General features: G+C 51.5%; 2 protein-coding genes across 2 annotated transcripts; one reads left to right on the forward strand and one right to left on the reverse strand.

The window, feature by feature from the left end:
• Positions 1–701: 701 nt before the first annotated feature.
• On the reverse strand, positions 702–1,973 carry LOC104052205 (cytochrome c oxidase assembly factor 4 homolog, mitochondrial). The gene is made up of 2 exons (XM_064441571.1): positions 1,854–1,973; positions 702–1,147 (listed from the first exon to the last, which is right to left on the reverse strand). The coding sequence occupies exon 2, from the start codon at positions 1,133–1,135 to the stop codon at positions 863–865; it is 273 nt and encodes a 90-aa protein (XP_064297641.1). The 5' UTR covers positions 1,136–1,147; positions 1,854–1,973; the 3' UTR covers positions 702–862.
• PAAF1 (proteasomal ATPase associated factor 1) lies at positions 1,959–17,532 on the forward strand. Its single transcript, XM_064441570.1, has 12 exons — positions 1,959–2,059; positions 2,139–2,179; positions 2,616–2,719; positions 3,107–3,196; positions 7,922–8,020; positions 8,740–8,890; positions 10,968–11,162; positions 12,203–12,294; positions 13,527–13,642; positions 15,908–15,990; positions 16,414–16,496; positions 17,346–17,532. The coding sequence occupies exons 1-12, from the start codon at positions 2,013–2,015 to the stop codon at positions 17,421–17,423; spliced, it is 1,179 nt and encodes a 392-aa protein (XP_064297640.1). The 5' UTR covers positions 1,959–2,012; the 3' UTR covers positions 17,424–17,532.
• The last annotated feature ends 107 nt before the right edge of the window (positions 17,533–17,639 follow it).

A 17,639-nucleotide genomic window follows, 5' to 3' on the forward strand; every position in this document is an offset into this window, starting at 1 on the left:
TGTGTCCGCCTCACTGTCCTCTCATCCCACCCGCACTGCCTTAGCTTGCCTGTGAGGAGGCTATGGGAGACAGTGTCGAATGCCTTACTGAAGCCAAGATAGACAACATCCACTGCTCTCCCTTCATCAGCCCAGCCTGTCACGCCATCGTAGAAGGCTGTCAGGTTGGTCAAGCATGATCTTCCCTTGGTGAATCCATGTTGACTGTTTCTGACAACCTTCTTTGCCTCCACATGCCTGGAGATGACCTCCAGGATGAACTGCTCCGTCACCTTTCCGGGGATGGAGGTGAGGCTGACTGGCCTAGAGTTCCCCAGGTCCTCCTTCTTGCGGTTTTTGAAGATTGGAGTGACATTTGCTTTCCTCCAGTCCTCGGGCACCTCTCCTGTCCTCCATGACCTTTCATAGATGATGGAGAGTGGCTCACACTCTCCAACACCCACCATGCCCCCCACAACAGGCATCCAGCACTCTCCCTGCCCCTCCCATGGGTGCTGGCACTATCACTGCTGGCAAAAGCTGTGCGATGGCACAGGGAAGGGCACAGGGTAGAAATCCAAGGCAGGGCTGTTGCAGAGCTGAGACCCAGCCTGGGTACTGGAAGTGCTTCCAGTTTGGGACATTTTGGGCTGGAAATCCCTATTGAACCCCACAACCATCCCCTCCTGCTTATCTCTGGGAGTGCAGATGAAGACAAGCACTTTGGCCAGGACAACAAACGCCGCTGAATTTAATTTCCCAACAACATAAGCATGGATTTAATGGCACATTCACCCACTTGAATAAAAAAATACACAAAAAGAGGGTCAAACAGCAGAGTTGCCCCATTTGTGGGTGCTGGCAGTGCTGGTCCCTGGTGATTTCAGTCCCCAGCAGGGGAGGGGTGGGCTTGGTGTGATCCAGACGCCCGGTGCGGCTCCTTACTACGTTGCCGCTGTGCCATGCACTCGCCAAAAGCCCGGACCTGGGCTTGGCAGTGCCGCCAGTCCTGCCGTGCTGCCATGCACTCCTGCAGCTCCCGGTGCTGCGCCATGCAGCCTGTCCGTGAGATCATGGCATCCACTGGGTCCTCGGCCTCCTCATCCTCATCTTCCTCCAATGACGGACGGTTCCTGGCATGTCCGGGCCTCGCCATCACTGATTGGAGCTGGAGCGGGGCAGCAGGCATAGGGTCACTGTCCCCTATTTTGGGGGCACCCCCTAGGGTGCCCAGCACTCCCATACCTCCATGGGTGCTCAGCACCCTTTGCACCCCACTCCTACACCCCTATAGGTGCCCCCATACACTCCATGCACACCCAGGAGGAGCTCAGCACCCCCCTATGCAGTCCTCACCCCTCCATGGGTGCCCAGCACCCCCACCCATGAGTGCTCAGCACCCTCCATGCCTCTCCCGTGGGTACTCAGCACCCTCTGCACCCACCTCCCACACCCCTATGGGTGCCCAGCACTCTCCATGCTCCCATGGGTGCCCCCCTAGGAGGAGCTCAGCACCACCCTATGGGCGCTTAGCACTCCCCCTGCATCCTCCCATGGGTGCCCATCCCCAACCCCCATACGCCCTAACCCCATCTATGGGTGCCTAGGACTTTCCCTGCCCCTCCCACGGGTGCTCAGCGTCTCCCCACGCACCTCACCACCACCCATAGGTGCCCAACACCCACCCTTACTCCCTCCTGCCCAACACCCACCATGCCCATCCCCCCCGTAGGTGCCCAACACCCACCATGCCCCGCCCCCCATCAACGGGCGTTCAGCACTCTCCCTACCCCTCCCATGGGTGCTCAGCACCTCCCTCATGCATCTCATCAACAGTCTCCATACCCCCAGTAACGTACCCAGCCCCCCCATACCTGCCCAACAGCGCAACGCGGCCCCTTTAAGGTTCTGCCGGGGCGGGGTGGGGTGGTGGGAGAGCTCGCTCATTGGAGGACGTATTCCCCTTCCGCTTCCGCCCCGCGGCGTCTGATGGGAAGGAAGGAGGCGGAAGTGAGTGCCGATGCCTCGGCAAGATGGCGGCGACTCTGCGCATCCAGAGCGACTGGAGTCAGGCGCTGAGGTAGGAACGGCTGTCCCGGCCTCCTTCCCCTTTCCCCGGTCCCCTTCCTGGCACTCACTGCCGCTCTTCCTGCCCGCAGGAGGGATGAGGGTGAGGCCTGGCTGAGCTGCCGGAGCCCTGGTGAGTGCTGAGGGGCCTGAGGAGGCCTAGGCGGGAGGTGGGTGAGGGAGGGCCTGGGGGCTTGGGGGTGCCCTGTGGGTTGCGGGGGCGGGGAGGGCAATTGGAGGCGGCCCGTGTGGATTAAGGGGAGGGTGAGGTCGGTTGGGAGGTGCCCTGTGGGTTTGGGGCGGGTGAGGGCGGTTGGCGGGTTCCTTATGGGTTAGGAGGAGTGAGGGTGGTTTGGGGGTGGTCTGTGAGTTGGGGGGGTGGGGGGGTTGGGCTGGTGCCCTGTGGGTTGAGAAGGGGTGAGGGCGGTTGGAGAGGGGATTCCTTTTAGGGTTAGGGAGGAGTGAGGATGGTTTGGGAGGCCCTATGGGTTATGGGGGGGTGAGGGGAGGGTGACTGAGAGGGTCTGGGGTCTGAGGGGTGGCCGAGCTGATGGCTGCTCTCCCCGCAGGGAAGCCCACCCTGTATGGCAGCCTGACCCGCCGTGGGCTCAGCACCGAAGGCGTCCCTGACATCTCTGCTTCTGAGGGCTTCGTGGTTGGGGAAGTCACCAAGGTGCCAGGGCTGGGGTGGAGCAGGGGTCGGTAACTACCCGCCATGCGTGAAGGGATGATACTTTTGTGCTAGTTGAAGTAGCAGCCTAAAGCTGTTGCCTAGTCCCCTGCATGGTTCTGTCCAGCTATCCTGGGCCTCCCACCTGTGCGGTGCCCTGGAGCTGGTCCATAGCATCCCACAGTCAGGCTGGGGTTGCCTGTCATGGCTGGCCAGGCCACAGTGGCCACTGCTTGCCACCCAGAGCCTGCATCCTGAGGAGGCACCTTCTATCAGTCTTCAGGCTGGGAGAGACCACAGCCGGGTCCGGATCGTAGTTCTACCCTGGCAGTCTCTGCGTTTTAGCAGGACTAACAGCACTTCTTTTTCTCCTCCTTTTTTCTCCTTCAGAAAAGCATTCTCATTTCCTGTCCTCATGAAAATGTGTCCACAAAGTTCCTGGCCCCATACACGACTTTTTGTAGAATTCATCAGAAAAGTGTGAGTAATGTTGGGAAGTGATTGGGAAGTGACTGGAAGCGACCGTGAACTTTTGCAGTGTGTCCAACTGTTGTGTGCCTGTTGTGAGGGGTGGCCTGCAGCATGACTTTGTATGTGAACTAGGTAGTAAAATGATCAGATCACGGAAACTTGATCATGAGTAAGTTTACACACACACCCCCAACCCCCCCAAAAAATCTCTAAAATTCTATAGACTATTTTCTTCTAAGAGATCTAACTTCTGCTCACTTCAGGCCCATGATAGATCGTTTGTAAAGGAATAAGATGTGTGAAAGCAAGGTAAAAACAAGAGGTTCCAGACACTGAGCTCTTTATCTCTTGTTCAGATCTATCCCTAGTTTGTGGCGGCTCTTTGCTCCCATAGAATCACAGAATCATTAAGGTTGGAAAAGACCTCTCGGATCATCAAGGCCAACCCCCAACCCAACACCCCCAGGCCTCCTAAACCATGGCCCCAAGTCCCACGGCTACACGGTGGTTGAACCCCCCCAGGGACGGTGACTCCCCCACCTCTCTGGGCAGCCTGTGCCAGGGCCTGACCGCTCTGGCAGGGAAGGCATTTTCCCTCACACCCAACCTAAACCTCCCCTGACGCAGCCTGAGGCCGTTCCCTCTCGCCCTGTCACTGGTGACTTGGGAGCAGAGACCAGCCCCCCCTCACTCCAGCCCTTCTCAGGCAGCTGCAGAGAGCGAGAAGGGCTCCCCTCAGCCTCCCCTTCTCCAGGCTAAACCCCCCCAGCTCCCCCAGCCGCCCCCCAGCACACTTGTGCTCCAGACCCTGTCCCAGCCCCGCTGCCCTTCTCTGGACACGCTCCAGCACCTCAGTGTCCCTCTTGTAGTCCTGTGTAGTGAAGCTCTCTGTCTTTGATATTTGCCATATGAATTTCTGTTTGCGGGGCTGGGAATCAGATGTCACATAAACTTGTCTTGACCTGGTGAGAATTCAGAGGCCAGAAAAGCCCAGCTTGTATTGAAAGAATAAATAAATTGCATTAACTTCTCACTTATTTGAAAGCAGTCCTGGTCGTTTTGCTGAATAATCTTATTGCACCCCCATCAACCTGGAGGTGCAATAAATACAGCTTCTCACTGAACAGCAATACAGAAAAGGTCACTCTGACCTGAAATTTTGGGGTTTTTTCACTGAAGAGAAGTGCATAATGTGGCTTTGCTGGAAAGCAGTCTGTGCTTTTGCTGAATGCTTATCCCTACGTGGAAATGATCCAAGAAACCGGGGAGTTTGTAGCCTGCAGGTACAGCCGTCTGCCCTAAAGGGAGTCCCCTGAAGGCTCTGGGAGATGTTTTTGTACACTTGTCTCGTGATTTATTGAGTAAATTGTTGCGATAAACGCAGCCGAAAAATGCTGAAAAGCTGAAAAGTCAGTCTCTAGTAACGAAGCTCAAAAGCGGTATAAATCAAGGTTTGTTTTGGCATAAAGGCAATTCCGCATCTCTACAGCTGCTTTAAGAGGAAGTGTGGCTCTGCTGAGAGACGGAGCTTGGCAGTAAGGCAGCTCCGGAGACAGAGGTGAATCACTTCTCTGAGCTCTGTGCTACTTAAGAGTCCCCAGCTGCCCTTTTGCGTGATAAATGGAATCAACGTTCAAAGCACGGCAAAATGGAAATGCAGGCGTAAGTGTTTAGTCTGCTGTCAAATGGGTGTGATGGCTTACAGCTGCACTGCAGATCTCTCCTCTGGAAAGCAGCTGAGGCAATATCGATTAATATGTAGATGACTTTAAAGCTGCTGTGGGCTAAGCTCCAGTTATCCTTTTTACCTGCCGTCTCTTGTTCTGAGCGCTCGTGCTTGGCCTTGCCTGTTTACATGTCCCTCCTGAAAGTTTGGAGATATGTCAGATGTGAGTGAGGCTTTTTGTTCCTGCTTTAATGACCTTCACAGGCTTTTTTTTTTAATTAGGGAGTAAATTACCACAGATTTGTTTGTTATATAAAAAGCCACTCAGGTTACCAGTGTATTTCTCACATGACTAATAGGTAAGGGAATGTATGAAGTGGCTGTTGTAACGGCTAAACCGTTAACTTGTGCTCTTATTTAAATCTTTTATTTCCTGTTTTGATTCCCAATTATTATTTTTTTCAAGCAGAGGTTGAGTATTGATCCTGCATCTTGTTAAAATTTGTTGTGGTTTGAGCTGTTGGAGCCTTTCAGGAGAGCAGTTTGGTCTGATTCTTGCTTGGATAGGAGATCTTGTGACTGAACCGGGGCATATCACATCCCCACGAGCCCTGGCTGATGCACGTACAATAGGATGCCGTAGGATGTCCTCCTTAACATCTGGAAACAGCAGGAGATTGATGTAGGTCTGTCATGTACTTGGTTTGCCCGAGGGCATCGTCCTTAAATCGCAGGCCTCTAGCTGTCGTATTTCTTGGCAAGGTCTCTCAATCTGCTCCTATCTTTGGGTTTCCCTGTGAACATGGTAGTAAATCCGACTGTCTCTTTGGGCTGGCTAATATCTGAGGCTGAGCACGTGCAAGAGGATCAACAAAGCCCAGTTCTGTTTGAAAATAGTTAATTGTTCAGAAAAAACACTTAGCCTGAAGCCTGGGATGAAGGTGAGCAGCCTCATCCCTTACATACCTGGCTGGGTGGCCGGGACTTGCAAGCGCACTGGTGGACTGCACAAGTTAGGACTGGAAACTGTGCTTTGTCATGGTGGTGAGGGGTTGGAACGGTGATCTGCATTTCTCATTTCTGTCAGTGGTTTTTGCCAGTGAAGTACTTTCTTCTAATCCATGGATTGCGAATACAATTATTAGGAAGCTTTTGGAGGTGATACAGCATGAGTCTGGTTCCAAGTCTTACAAGACAAGCCAGATATTCCACTACATAGTTGTGATAACTTTATTGTTTTTTTTCAGGAGGCAATGCTAGTGTTAACCTGCAGGCAGTATGTTGTGTCAACTTGCTGGTAGACAGCATGTAGAACACGAGCCCCCAGCGTGCCCTGGCAGCCCAGAGGGCCAGCCGTGCCCTGGGGGGCACCGAGCCCTGCATCGCAGCCGGGCGAGGGGGGGATTGTCCCGCTCTGCCCCGCACTGGGGCGGCCTCACCCCGAGTGCTGTGGGCAGCGTTGGGCGCCGCAGGACATGGAGGGTATAAAGCTACTGGAGAGTGTCCCGAGGAGGCCACGGAGCTGGGGAAGGGTTTAGAGGGGAAACCGTACGAGGAGCGGCTGGAGTCCCTGGGTTTGTTCAGCTGGAGCAGAGGAGGCCGAGGGCAGCCTCATGGCGCTCTGCAGCTCCCTCCCGAGGGCAGGAGGAGGGGCAGGGCTGGTCTCTTCTCTCTGGTGACCAATGCCAGGCCCCGAGGGAATGGCAGGGAGATGTGCCAGGGGAGGGTGAGGCTGGGCATTAGGAGAAGGTCCTTCCCCCCGAGGGTGGTGGAGCCCTGGCACAGGCTCCCCAGGGAGGCATCACGGCACCAGCCTGGCGATATTCCAGAAGCACTTGGCCAAGGCCCTCAGAGACCTGGTGTGAATTTGGGGTGTCCTGTGCAGGGACAGGAGCTGGGCTCGATGGTCCTTGTGGGTCCCTTCCAACTCAGGGCATTCTATGATTCTGTAACCTTTGTTATTACAAAATCTGGTTGTTTTTTTCAGCCTGTTTAGTGTTGCTGCAATCTGTATTGGAAATATCTCTGTTACTTGAAGATGTAATCATTTCTTTCAAGGCTAGAATACCTGTTATCTTATTTCATGCACAACTAAAGTACATCTGCCTTTCCCAAATGGCAGCAATAATGCTACCCTTTTACAAGAATACAAGTTCAACATCTGCTCTCTTCAAAAGTGTTCAGCTCTCCCAGTATTTATGCAAAGTGGGCAGCTGTTAATACCTTAGTGTGACAGACTGTGCGAGGAGTTTGCCTGCATAAGGAACTAGTTTTTGAGTCAGTGTTTCAGAAAATGTAGGTTATGCTGTTGCTTCATAAATATCTCAAACAATGGCTTGTGGGTTGAGGTGCTCTCAAGCTGGCCGGTTATCTCGGGCTAGCATGGAACAGCTTGGCTCAATTTCTTATCTGTATACAGGAGTTGCTAGAAAAATCCAGATTTCTGCTTCACCTAGGGTAAACCTGAAATACAACTGCTGTCTGTGCAGGGTTCTGACTCAGCATTTCTTTTTCTCCCCGCTTTGTGGATCTCTGCAGAGTCACAGGCAGAGAATAACAATTTCTCTGTCAGATTTGATGGCAATTACAAGAAATCTGGGGCGCTTCGTGCCAGGTTCCGGTCACCCAACTTGTCTGAGCCCTGGCTCTAGGTCAGCTCAGATCAGCAGCTCGCTCTTGAAGGAGGAATGTAGCAATCTGTGTAAACAGAGAAATTGAGAAGAATTTCTTCTTATGCTGCCCTTGTCCTCTAGAAAAGCCCTGCTCTCCAGGATCCACTTGTTTTTTGATTCCTTAAGGGCTTAATATCTCAGAAAAAGTATTTAGTGGGCAAGAGAGCTTGTGAAGTCCTTCCTTAAATGTTAGGATGTTATCAGGCTGAAATTGTTTAGTTAGGAGTATGGAAGCTCATTGGGATGTTTTAAATGAGACCAGTAGTATGTCTTGGGGAGGTAATAGTGCTGAATTACTTAGCAGGTCTCCTCCAGTACAGAGTTAGGCTCTTGAGCAGAAATACCTATATACAAGGTCATATAAAGGTAACATTTGGTGTTTTTATCCTCTTGCAGATTACCTGTCTTGATATTTCCAGCGGTGGAGGCCTTGGTGTGTCTACCAGCACAGACGGGACCATGAAAATCTGGCAGGCTGCAAATGGAGAAATAAGAGTAAGAGCACCTAGCTTTGTTGTGCATTATCGGTGGCATTACTGAAGTCATTTGGCTGTGGCTTTGGCCAGGCTATCTGCACGCTGTGGTCTAGGGCAGGCAAGAATCTGGCTTTTGATGGAAAAGCTAATTAAAATTTATGTCTTGGAGCTTTTAAGTCAAATCTTTTGGAAAGCGTGACTTCTCCCAAGGGAAGTGATGCTCAGCAACCTGGAGAGGTGTCCCAGGGTGAAAATGAGAACAGGTAGTTAGGGATGACAGCTAGAGCACAGAAGGTAAGCGACAGCTCCTAATCTGCTTGGTACCAGCACTGAATTTCTTCTGCAGTAGAGAAGAGGTGAGGAAAAAAGACTGCTGCCCATAGTGGATTAAGCACATCATGGCTAGCTGCCTTCCCAGTTAGGGACTTTCTTGTGGAGCTTGACCTGTCAGCTGCTTGTTTGGCAGAGGATAAAGACATTTAACCTGTTGTTAGAAATAAATGTAGTATCCTTTGCTGTGTAGTTAGCTACTGAAATGGCAGAGGGAGGCCCAAAGTGTTACTGCTAGCTCTTTGTCTCGAATTCAGACAAGTCTGTTGCAGGAATGCAAACCCAGAGGATTTGAGCTTAATCTTCTACCCACATGGGAACACCAAGTTTTCCATTGTCATAGCTCAAAAATTGCTTGGCGTAAGGGTGTTAACAACGGAACTAGCACATAGTTCTTTGTTTTTCCAGAGACTATTGGAAGGCCATGTGTATGATGTGAATTGTTGCAGGTTTTTCCCATCGGGCCTCGTGGTTCTGAGTGGGGGAATGGATGCCCAACTAAAGATCTGGTCAGCAGAAGATGCCAGCTGCGTAGTAACATTTAAAGGTCACAAAGGAGGTACAGAGTACTTAGCCTTTAAAATGCTTGATCTGCCATGTGTATAATTGTGTTGCACCCGAGGGCTTATTTTCAGTTGCCAGCCTGCTGCACTTTGTGCTGTGCATTTGTATTAGGTGTCCGGAATGTCTTTTTCAAGCTCCCTGAACTTGAACAAAAAGATCAGTAGTTGCTGTATTATGCAGCTGAAATGGTTTCTCTCACTGACCTGTGTTTTCTTCATTAATTAAAGTAAAAAGAGGGAGGATGCAGTCTGTTAGCCTGTTGTGAGTGCCAGAGGGTGTTCTGCTCCTCCAGGGCAGTCTCGCCTCTCTGGAGCTCTGACCTGCATTCAGCAGCCTTGCTGCTTGCACTGGAGATGCCTCCTGCTTGCACTCAGATCATCCTGCTCACCTTCAGTTGCTCCAGAGCCTCTTCCTTTTTCTTGCCCAGAAAAGCATATAGCAGTTTTTTGTGGAGTTGCAGAACTCAGGCAGGCAATTACTTGTCTTGAGAGCATGTGCTGTTGAAAGTGAGTAAGGCATGGCAAGAGCTGCTGCCAGGATACTTAAGTGATTTTCTTAAGAAGGGCTGGAATAAGCTCATTCACCCTTGTACCGAGGGTTCACCTCTGCCCCTTCTGATGGTCTTGCTGCTGAAAAGGGGGGAATTCCTTACCCTTCTTGTGTCCTCGTGTAGAGGATGCACTGGCTGCCTTATGTGGCAAGTTGAATGCTGTTCCTTGCGCTCAGGGTCTGCGCTTCAAACTCCTCCAGTTGACCCTGTCTTAGTCCAGGGAAGAATTGCAAGGGGAGGAAAATGAGCTACCCAGAAGGGCTCCTGAGAGCTGTGAGCAAAGCAAGTTTCTGGACAAACCCTCTGTTAATCTCTGGAAAGAGGATTTGGTTTCCAAGACCCCGTGTTCAGAAGCAGCATGGATTTATACATAGTACTTAGGCAGGCTTCAGTTTTACTCCTGTTTACGCCTGGCCCAGAGCACAGCAGCCAGTGGTGCTGTCTTGTCACGGTGATTGCCAGGGATGCCCACTTGGAACACTTGGGTGATCATGAGCAAGTCTGAGTTGTGGATGTGGCATGGGATGCCTAAAATGTTGCCTCAAATTATCTCGTCCCTGACAGCTAACTGCTCTGTACAGGCTTCTGTTTTCCCTGTCTTACAAGGTGCAAGGCTTTACTGAAAACGTTAATAAGCCCTGTGGCCGGTTGCCCAAAACTTGGTTAACTCAAACTTGTCTTGCACTGAACCTGCCATTGTTCTCACGTGATCTGTTTGTGTGGATTCAAAATACTTTACCACAAATGTCCTATAAACAGAATGGGGCAGGCGGTGGAACAGAGCTTTGGTCAGGAACACGCTGTCTGGCTCCTTGTGGCTCTGAAGTTGACTTTATTCACTGTTTATAAGGCCAGCCCAATCTGCTGCAGTCAGTTGCTTGGCTTGGCTTGTCGTTTGAGCTTGTCATGTTTAATGACTGCTTCTGTAGGGAAAGTGCCAATTAAGTCTTCTAACCATCTGACTGTTCTCTTCCAAAAAATAAACCCCACTGTGTCATTTTTCAGATCTAGACTCAACAGCCCACAGTGAAATAGTCGTTAGGGAACATTGGCACCTGCAAAAACTGCTCTTTTGGTGTTGCTGTAGCTGGATAATGTGGATGCTGCTTGCCGCACACAACTTGGGGGATTATCCAGAGCTGGAGTTGGCAGTGTTCTAACAGTGCTGGGCCAGGCCATTTTCTGCCTGAGTTAGAGGTTAGAGACGGAGGTAGAAACTCTCCAGCGGCCGTGGTACCAGCTCAGTTGGAGGAGAGACTTTTACTGATCATTTTATTGCCTTTGTGCCAGGTGGTGGCTCCCACTCTGTATGGCTTGCTGGGAGCTGCTACTTTCCGCATACGCCTCTTTCTAGACGCCATGGCTCCCTGCCCCATGTTGCACCCCACACGGTTTGGCTGTGTGTGACTGGTGGCCCTCTGGGGACGGCGGCTTGGTGCTTGTAGTTGAGTTTGCCTTGGGGAATGAGATGCTTTCTGCTGTCCACGCTGTCTGTCTGAACACAACCTTTGCTTTGATACAGGTATTTTGGACACAGCTATTGTGGATCGGGGAAGAAATGTCCTTTCCTGCTCTAGAGACGGCACCGCCCGCCTCTGGGACTGTGGAAAATCCGCCTGTCTGGGTGTCATCACCGACTGTGGCTCTCCTGTCAACGGCATTGCCGTGGGCACTGCTGACAACTCGCTGAACCTGGGCATGCCAGAAAAAGCTCCTAGTAAGGATCTTTTTCTTAAAATTTATCTTCGTTCCTCTGTCCCAAACTGCTTAGGTTTGTCACCAATAATCCTGAGTGTGGCACACTGCTGTGTCCCCTCATACCGCCTAGGGAAGGGAACTAGGGTCACCAAAATAGAGCAATCCAGTCCTGCAGAGGAACTGAATCATAGAATCATTAAGGTTGGAAAAGACCTCTCGTATCATCGAATTCAACCCCCAACCCAACACCCCCAGGCCTCCTAAACCATGGCCCCAAGTCCCACGGCTACACGGTGGTTGAACCCCCCCAGGGACGGTGACTCCCCCACCTCTCTGGGCAGCCTGTGCCAGGGCCTGACCGCTCTGGCAGGGAAGGCATTTTCCCTCACATCCAACCTAAACCTCCCCTGATGCAGCTTGAGGCCGTTCCCTCTCGCCCTGTCACTGGTGACTTGGGAGCAGAGACCAGCCCCCCCCTCACTCCAGCCCCTCTCAGGCAGCTGCAGAGAGCGAGAAGGGCTCCCCTCAGCCCCCCCTTCTCCAGGCTAAACCCCCCCAGCTCCCTCAGCCGCTCCCCAGCACACTTGTGCTCCAGACCCTGCCCCAGCCCCGCTGCCCTTCTCTGGACACGCTCCAGCCCCTCCAGGCCCTTCTTGTCCCAAGGGGCCCGACCCTGAGCCCAGCACTCGAGGTGGGGCCTCCCCAGGGCCGAGCACAGGGGCCCCATCCCTGCCCGGCTCCTGCTGGCCACACCAGTGCTGACACAAGCCCGGGGGCTGGTGGCCTCCTTGGCCACCCGGGCACTGCTGGCTCATGCCCAGCCGGCTGTCAGCCAGCACCCCCAGGGCCTTCTCCGCCAGGCAACTGAGCCTTATCTAGCAGTTTAAGTCATTAAGACCAGGGTGTCTTTGATTACTGACCTGCCTTGCTGCATCTGATGTCAGGGTATGGAGGAAGGCTGCTACAGGTTCAGTGGGGATGATCCAAACTGTCAGATTTTGGTACCATGAAGACTTGTTGCGTATCCACTGCTGGACTTAACTATTGTACTTTTCTCAGGTGAACGTGAGATTGGGACAGAAGGGAAAATCCTGCTTCTGGCTCGAGAAGACAAGAAGCTTCAAGGAGTGGGACTGCAGAGCAGGCAGCCGGTAAGGCGTCTGAGACTATCAGTAATACTTACCTGGGGGAGTGCTCTGAGATGCTGCTATTAAATTGGCTCTGAGGCACCCATCCCTTCATTTCCGCTGCTGCAGCAGCTCCTTGGTTTGTTAGCTACCATTCATGTGGCTGTGCAGAGCACTGGGCTGAGGAATTGAGACAGGTTAAAACTGACCTAGATGGGTGAACTGGTTAGTGTTAATCCCACTCTGTTCCCCTGGTGAGGTTCACCACGTAGCACAGAAAGGGACGGAACCAGGCTGGAGGCAGGGGAGGGCTGATCTACCTGCCTTTGGCAGAGCTCCTACACATCAGTGCTCTCCCTGTGTGTATTCTGTGGAGGAAAGATTAAAACCTGGTACAGTAAAGGGATGCTTTCTCTCCTTCCTACTGGCTGCACTTACATGCAGGGGTTTGAGGAGTACAGTTGCTCAGGAGTTTAATCCTGGTTTTGGGAAGCCTGTTTAAACAGCAGCCAGTAGATGTCATTGTGAAAGCAGGAACTGCAGGCTGCCTCATCCAGCCAAGGTGTAAAGTTGCTGTTTATTCTGGTGGGTGTTTCAATTAGAGTGTCAAGGGGACCTCAGGTGGTCACCAGTCCATCTCCCTCCTCATAATAAAGGAAGATGGAGTTGGTAGATCTCAGGTACGGAATATCTTACCAGGACCATCCTGGGTGGTAGGACAGGAGATCCCGATGATGTAGCAGGTTGAACTGCTTGTGGTGTTTGTGGTGAGTTAAAAAATTTGGGTGGAAGAGATATGTTCACCAAAGCTGGTCAGAGAGATGGCAAGGGCTCACCTGGAAAAAGCTTGCAGCCTCTGTGACAATCACTGTGGCTCTGGGAGGAAGGAGTTGTCTCTGCCAACCTGCCGTGCAGATCTGGTCCTGCTGCTCCATGGGTGTCTGAAGATTAGTTTGAGCTCAGTGTCAGTTCGCCTGTCGCTGTGTGACACATCTGTTCTCCAAAGGACACCCAGGAGCCTTCACTGATTGCACTGTCTCTGCTGACTTGGCAAGACTGATCCTGGAGCGCTGTTCTCCCGCACGTCTCGGAGCAGAGCGAGGGGTCATTAACCTAGCTCTGGGTTTGCCGCTTTGTGCTGTGACTCATGGAAGCGACTCTACTGACTTCTAAATAAATTATTGCTTCTGTCTCCTGGGTGTCCTGTGTTCTCATCTGTGAGCATCTGACACTTGAATTTGTTCCTGTATTCTCAGGTGTTCCTCTTCATTGGATCTGATGCATTCAACTGCTGCACATTCCTCTCAAGTACCTATATCCTAGCAGGGACTCAGGATGGGAACATTTATCAGCTGGATGTGAGAAACACAAAGTGAGTGAGTGCCTGGGGCTGCAAGTATTTAAATGACAACCAACTAGTTTTTTGGGTGAGAGCGCCATATTGAGGGTGCTGGCAGACAGTGCCCCTTCTAAAGGGTGGATACAACCTGAGCTGTGAACTTCTGAACCTCTTGTAGCCATTCCTTTCTCTTGGGGAGCACTGGGGAGGGAGGATACTTTCTGCTCAGGTTGGCGATCTAATGGGTTGTGCTCTGGAAAGTGCCTCCTAAAAGACTATAGGCACTATGCAGATTCCTTAGTTACTGAAATGCTTGTCAGTCTTGATCTGTGACCGGGGAGGTCTTGGCATAGCCTTAACTTGCAGATTATTGGTTCTTTTTATATATATATTAAATTCTGTTAATGTACTGTGCATATTATGTTATAATCACCCATATTAGAATCATAGGATCATTAAAGTTGAAAAAGACTCTAGGATCAAGTCCAGCCATCAGCCCAACAATATTATGTCTCCTAAACCATGTCCCCAAGTGCTGCGACTACGTGTCTTTCAAATACACCCCCGCAGGGATGGTGACTCCCCCACCTCTCTGGGCAGCCTGTGCCAGGGCCTGACCCCTCTGGCAGGGAAGGCATTTTCCCTCACACCCAACCTAAACCTCCCCTGACGCAGCCTGAGGCCGTTCCCTCTCGCCCTGTCACTGGTGACTTGGGAGCAGAGACCAGCCCCCCCCTCACTCCAGCCCCTCTCAGGCAGCTGCAGAGAGCGAGAAGGGCTCCCCTCAGCCCCCTCTTCTCCAGGCTAAACCCCCCCAGCTCCCCCAGCCGCCCCCCAGCACACTTGTGCTCCAGACCCTGCCCCAGCCCCGCTGCCCTTCTCTGGACACGCTCCAGCCCCTCCAGGGCCTTCTTGTCCCGAGGGGCCCAAACCTGAGCCCAGCACTCGAGGTGGGGCCTCCCCAGGGCCAAGCACAGGGGCCCCATCCCTGCCCGGCTCCTGCTGGCCACACCAGGGCTGACACAAGCCCGGGGGCTGGTGGCCTCCTTGGCCACCCGGGCACTGCTGGCTCATGCCCAGCCAGCTGTCAGCCAGCACCCCCAGGGCCTTCTCCGCCGGGCACTTCCCAGCCCCTCTGCCCCAGGCCTGGGGTGATGCTTGGGGTTGGTGTGACCCAAGGGCAGGACCCGGCCCTGGGCCTTGTTAAACCTCACACAACTGGCCTCGGCCCATGGATCCAGCCTGTCCAGGTCCCTCTGCAGAGCCTTCCTGCCTTCCAGCAGATCAACACTCCCACCCAACTTGGTGTCACCTGCAAACTGACTGAGGGTGCACCCGATCCCCTCGTCCAGACCATTGATAAAGCTATTAAACAAGACTGGCCGCAACACTGAGCCCTGGGGAACCCTGCTCATGACCGTCCACTAGCTGGATTCAGCTCCGTTCACCACAACTCACTGGGCTTGGCCAGCCAGCCAGTTTTTACCCAGCGAAGAGTCTACCTGTCCAAGCTATGAGCTGCCAGCTTCTCTGGGAGGATACTGTGGGAGACAGTGTTAAAGGCTTTGCTAATATCCAGGTAGATCCATGTGTCCACAGCCTTCCCCTCATCCACCAGCCCGGTCACCTGATCATGGATTATATATATATGAAAACAATCTCTTTCTATCCATGTACCCATGTAAATAGATCTAGCAGAAAACTTCTGAATAGCAGTATTCCTCCCAGCAAAAGCAAGCCTTTTCCTCTCCTTCACTGGTGAGACATAAGCATCTTTGTTGGATCCCGACATTTACCCTGATCCTCATTCCAGCATAGAACTGGAACTGAGCTGTCACTGAGGGCAGGAGCTGCTCTAAATTGGTTTTTATTAACATCAAAGGCAAGCTCTGAGCAGGAAGGCATCTAGGAGGTGATTTTGGCTGGGGGCTGGAGAGGTTGGCACCAAAGTCTGAAGAGTCTTTCAGGCTGGTTGAGCTCCAAGCTGTTGTCTGTGTCTTGGTAAAGAGAATCTGTGTCTGTAATCCAACATGGAGGCTTTCTGGTGTTCACCTGCTAGCTAACTCTTTACTCCGCTTTGATAGTCTGGCAACATCTGCAGGAAAACCAGTGCTGACTTCCATCTGCTTCTAGGGGATGGAGACTCTTTGCGAACCACTGATCAAGTCCTCGTGTCCTCTGTATTCTTATATATCTTTTAACCATGAGCTCACATTCTTCTTTCAGTGTTTGAACATTGGAATGGGCTCTTGACTATAGACAATAATACTCATTCCTTGTTTCTGCTCCTTTTTCTAGCGCTCCAATCCAGATCATCCACAGATCAGGAGCACCGGTGCTTTCCCTGCTGCCATACCGAGATGGCTTTATTGCCAGCCAAGGTAACTCAAGTGCCGTGTTGCACCAGTAGAAAATTGTATAATCGAATTGGGGAGTTTTGTGCTCTTTGGGTTTTGCTCTCTTGTATCCAACGCGGGCTGGCTTGTAGAAGTGGGCTGGTCAGTGTTTGTGGCAAAAGGCAGTAAGAGCTATATTACCTGGTTGCTTTTTGCCTTGTGATTTTTTTACCTCCTATCTCCCATCTTCTTCCAAAATAGGGCCTTCAAGGTGCATCTCAAGTGTTAAGGCCTTTTTGACATCTCTCTGACATCCTCAGAACATGTTTCCCTCTTCCTGGGGGCTTCATACCCTGTGACCAACTGTTTCTGATGGGCCTGTTAATGCTGTTTGTAATTAAGAGCATGGCCTATTTCACTAATTAGCTGATGTTCCTTCCTTGCTTGGTCTCTGTTCTGCCCATGTAGGTGATGGAACCTGCTTTGTCGTTCAGCAAGACCTCGATTATGTCCTTGACCTCACAGAAGCTGACTGTGACCCTGTGTACAAGGTAAGGAATATGGTGTACTAACCAAGATAAATGGCATAGAGAAAGGTGGTGCCAGGTAGCAGGCAGCTGCCTTTATCTCGACATTTGGCAGCCTGCACAATGGGTTCCTTAACACAGCTGATTTTTAAGCTTATTTTTTTTTCTACCTGAATAATCTTAATATTTTGCATAAACAAATCCTCTGTGGTAAATGCTGGCATTACTTCCAATGTGCAGGAGCAAAACCGAAGTGGTGGAGTAGCTTGGTTTTTGGAGTAGCTCTGGCAGAACCGTATTTCTGCAAAGCAGTGTGAATTAATTGTGCATGGAGCATCATGGGGTAAAGAGCTGGCAGCGCACTGCTGCCTGTCTCCTCTTGTCCCCTGGTGACCCAAGACCAGAAAGCGGGTCCTGCTGTTGTGTTTCCAGATGCCCCACTGCACTTGCACAGATCAGGGCGTGCGACCCAGGTTCCCTGGACTCTCAACCTGGTGGTGCTGGTGGAAATTCGCTCTTGTTTTTAACCCATTCCAGCTCCATGGTCCAGTTCTCCCTCTCCCGTGTAACACTCAGCCTTGCATGGAGGCTGAGATTTGACCTGCAAAATTCATTGGCGTGAGCAAAACAGTCATGTCCTCTTTCAGATCTAACAGAAGAATGTTTGTGTGAGCACTCACGTGCTCCCTGTGCTCCTGGTGAAACCTTGAACTGTCCTTTAAAACCTGCTAATGCTGTTTTGAGAGACATCTTCCCTCTGTAAAAGTCCAAAATGAAAGCTGAGGTCTCTAAATAAGTACCGGAATTTTACTTCTAACTGTCATTTGAGAGATACTCTGCTTAAATACTGCTTTTTCTCCCCCTCTTCTTCAGGTAGCTTCTTGGGAGAAGCAAATTTACACGTGCTGCAGAGACGGGATAGTGAGGAGATACCAACTTTCTGACCTTTAAGTGCTTGGATCAGCCAAATAATGGAGAGATGTGTGAAAATAGCTCTTCCAAGCTTATTTTCCTGCATAGCACATTTGACATGTGTGTGTGTATATAGAAGTTTCTGAGGCTATATAGAAGTTTCTGAGGCTATATAGAAGTTTCTGAGGCTATATAGAAGTTTCTGAGGCTATATAGAAGTTTCTGAGGCTATATAGAAGTTTCTGAGGCTATATA

This window comes from Phalacrocorax carbo, chromosome 1 (assembly GCF_963921805.1).
Source record: "Phalacrocorax carbo chromosome 1, bPhaCar2.1, whole genome shotgun sequence".
Classification (NCBI taxonomy): domain Eukaryota; kingdom Metazoa; phylum Chordata; class Aves; order Suliformes; family Phalacrocoracidae; genus Phalacrocorax; species Phalacrocorax carbo.

What these genes read in the sequence shown, in the direction of transcription:
- LOC104052205 (XM_064441571.1), bottom strand. Translation starts at nt 1,135, where the DNA reads ATGGCGAGGCCCGGACATGCCAGGAACCGTCCGTCATTGGAGGAAGAT.
- PAAF1 (XM_064441570.1), top strand. Translation starts at nt 2,013, where the DNA reads ATGGCGGCGACTCTGCGCATCCAGAGCGACTGGAGTCAGGCGCTGAG. An exon ending in TGGCTTTATTGCCAGCCAAG is followed by an intron (nt 15,991 to 16,413) that starts GTAACTCAAGTG and finishes CTGCCCATGTAG; the next exon opens with GTGATGGAACCTGCTTTGTC. An exon ending in ACTGTGACCCTGTGTACAAG is followed by an intron (nt 16,497 to 17,345) that starts GTAAGGAATATG and finishes CCTCTTCTTCAG; the next exon opens with GTAGCTTCTTGGGAGAAGCA.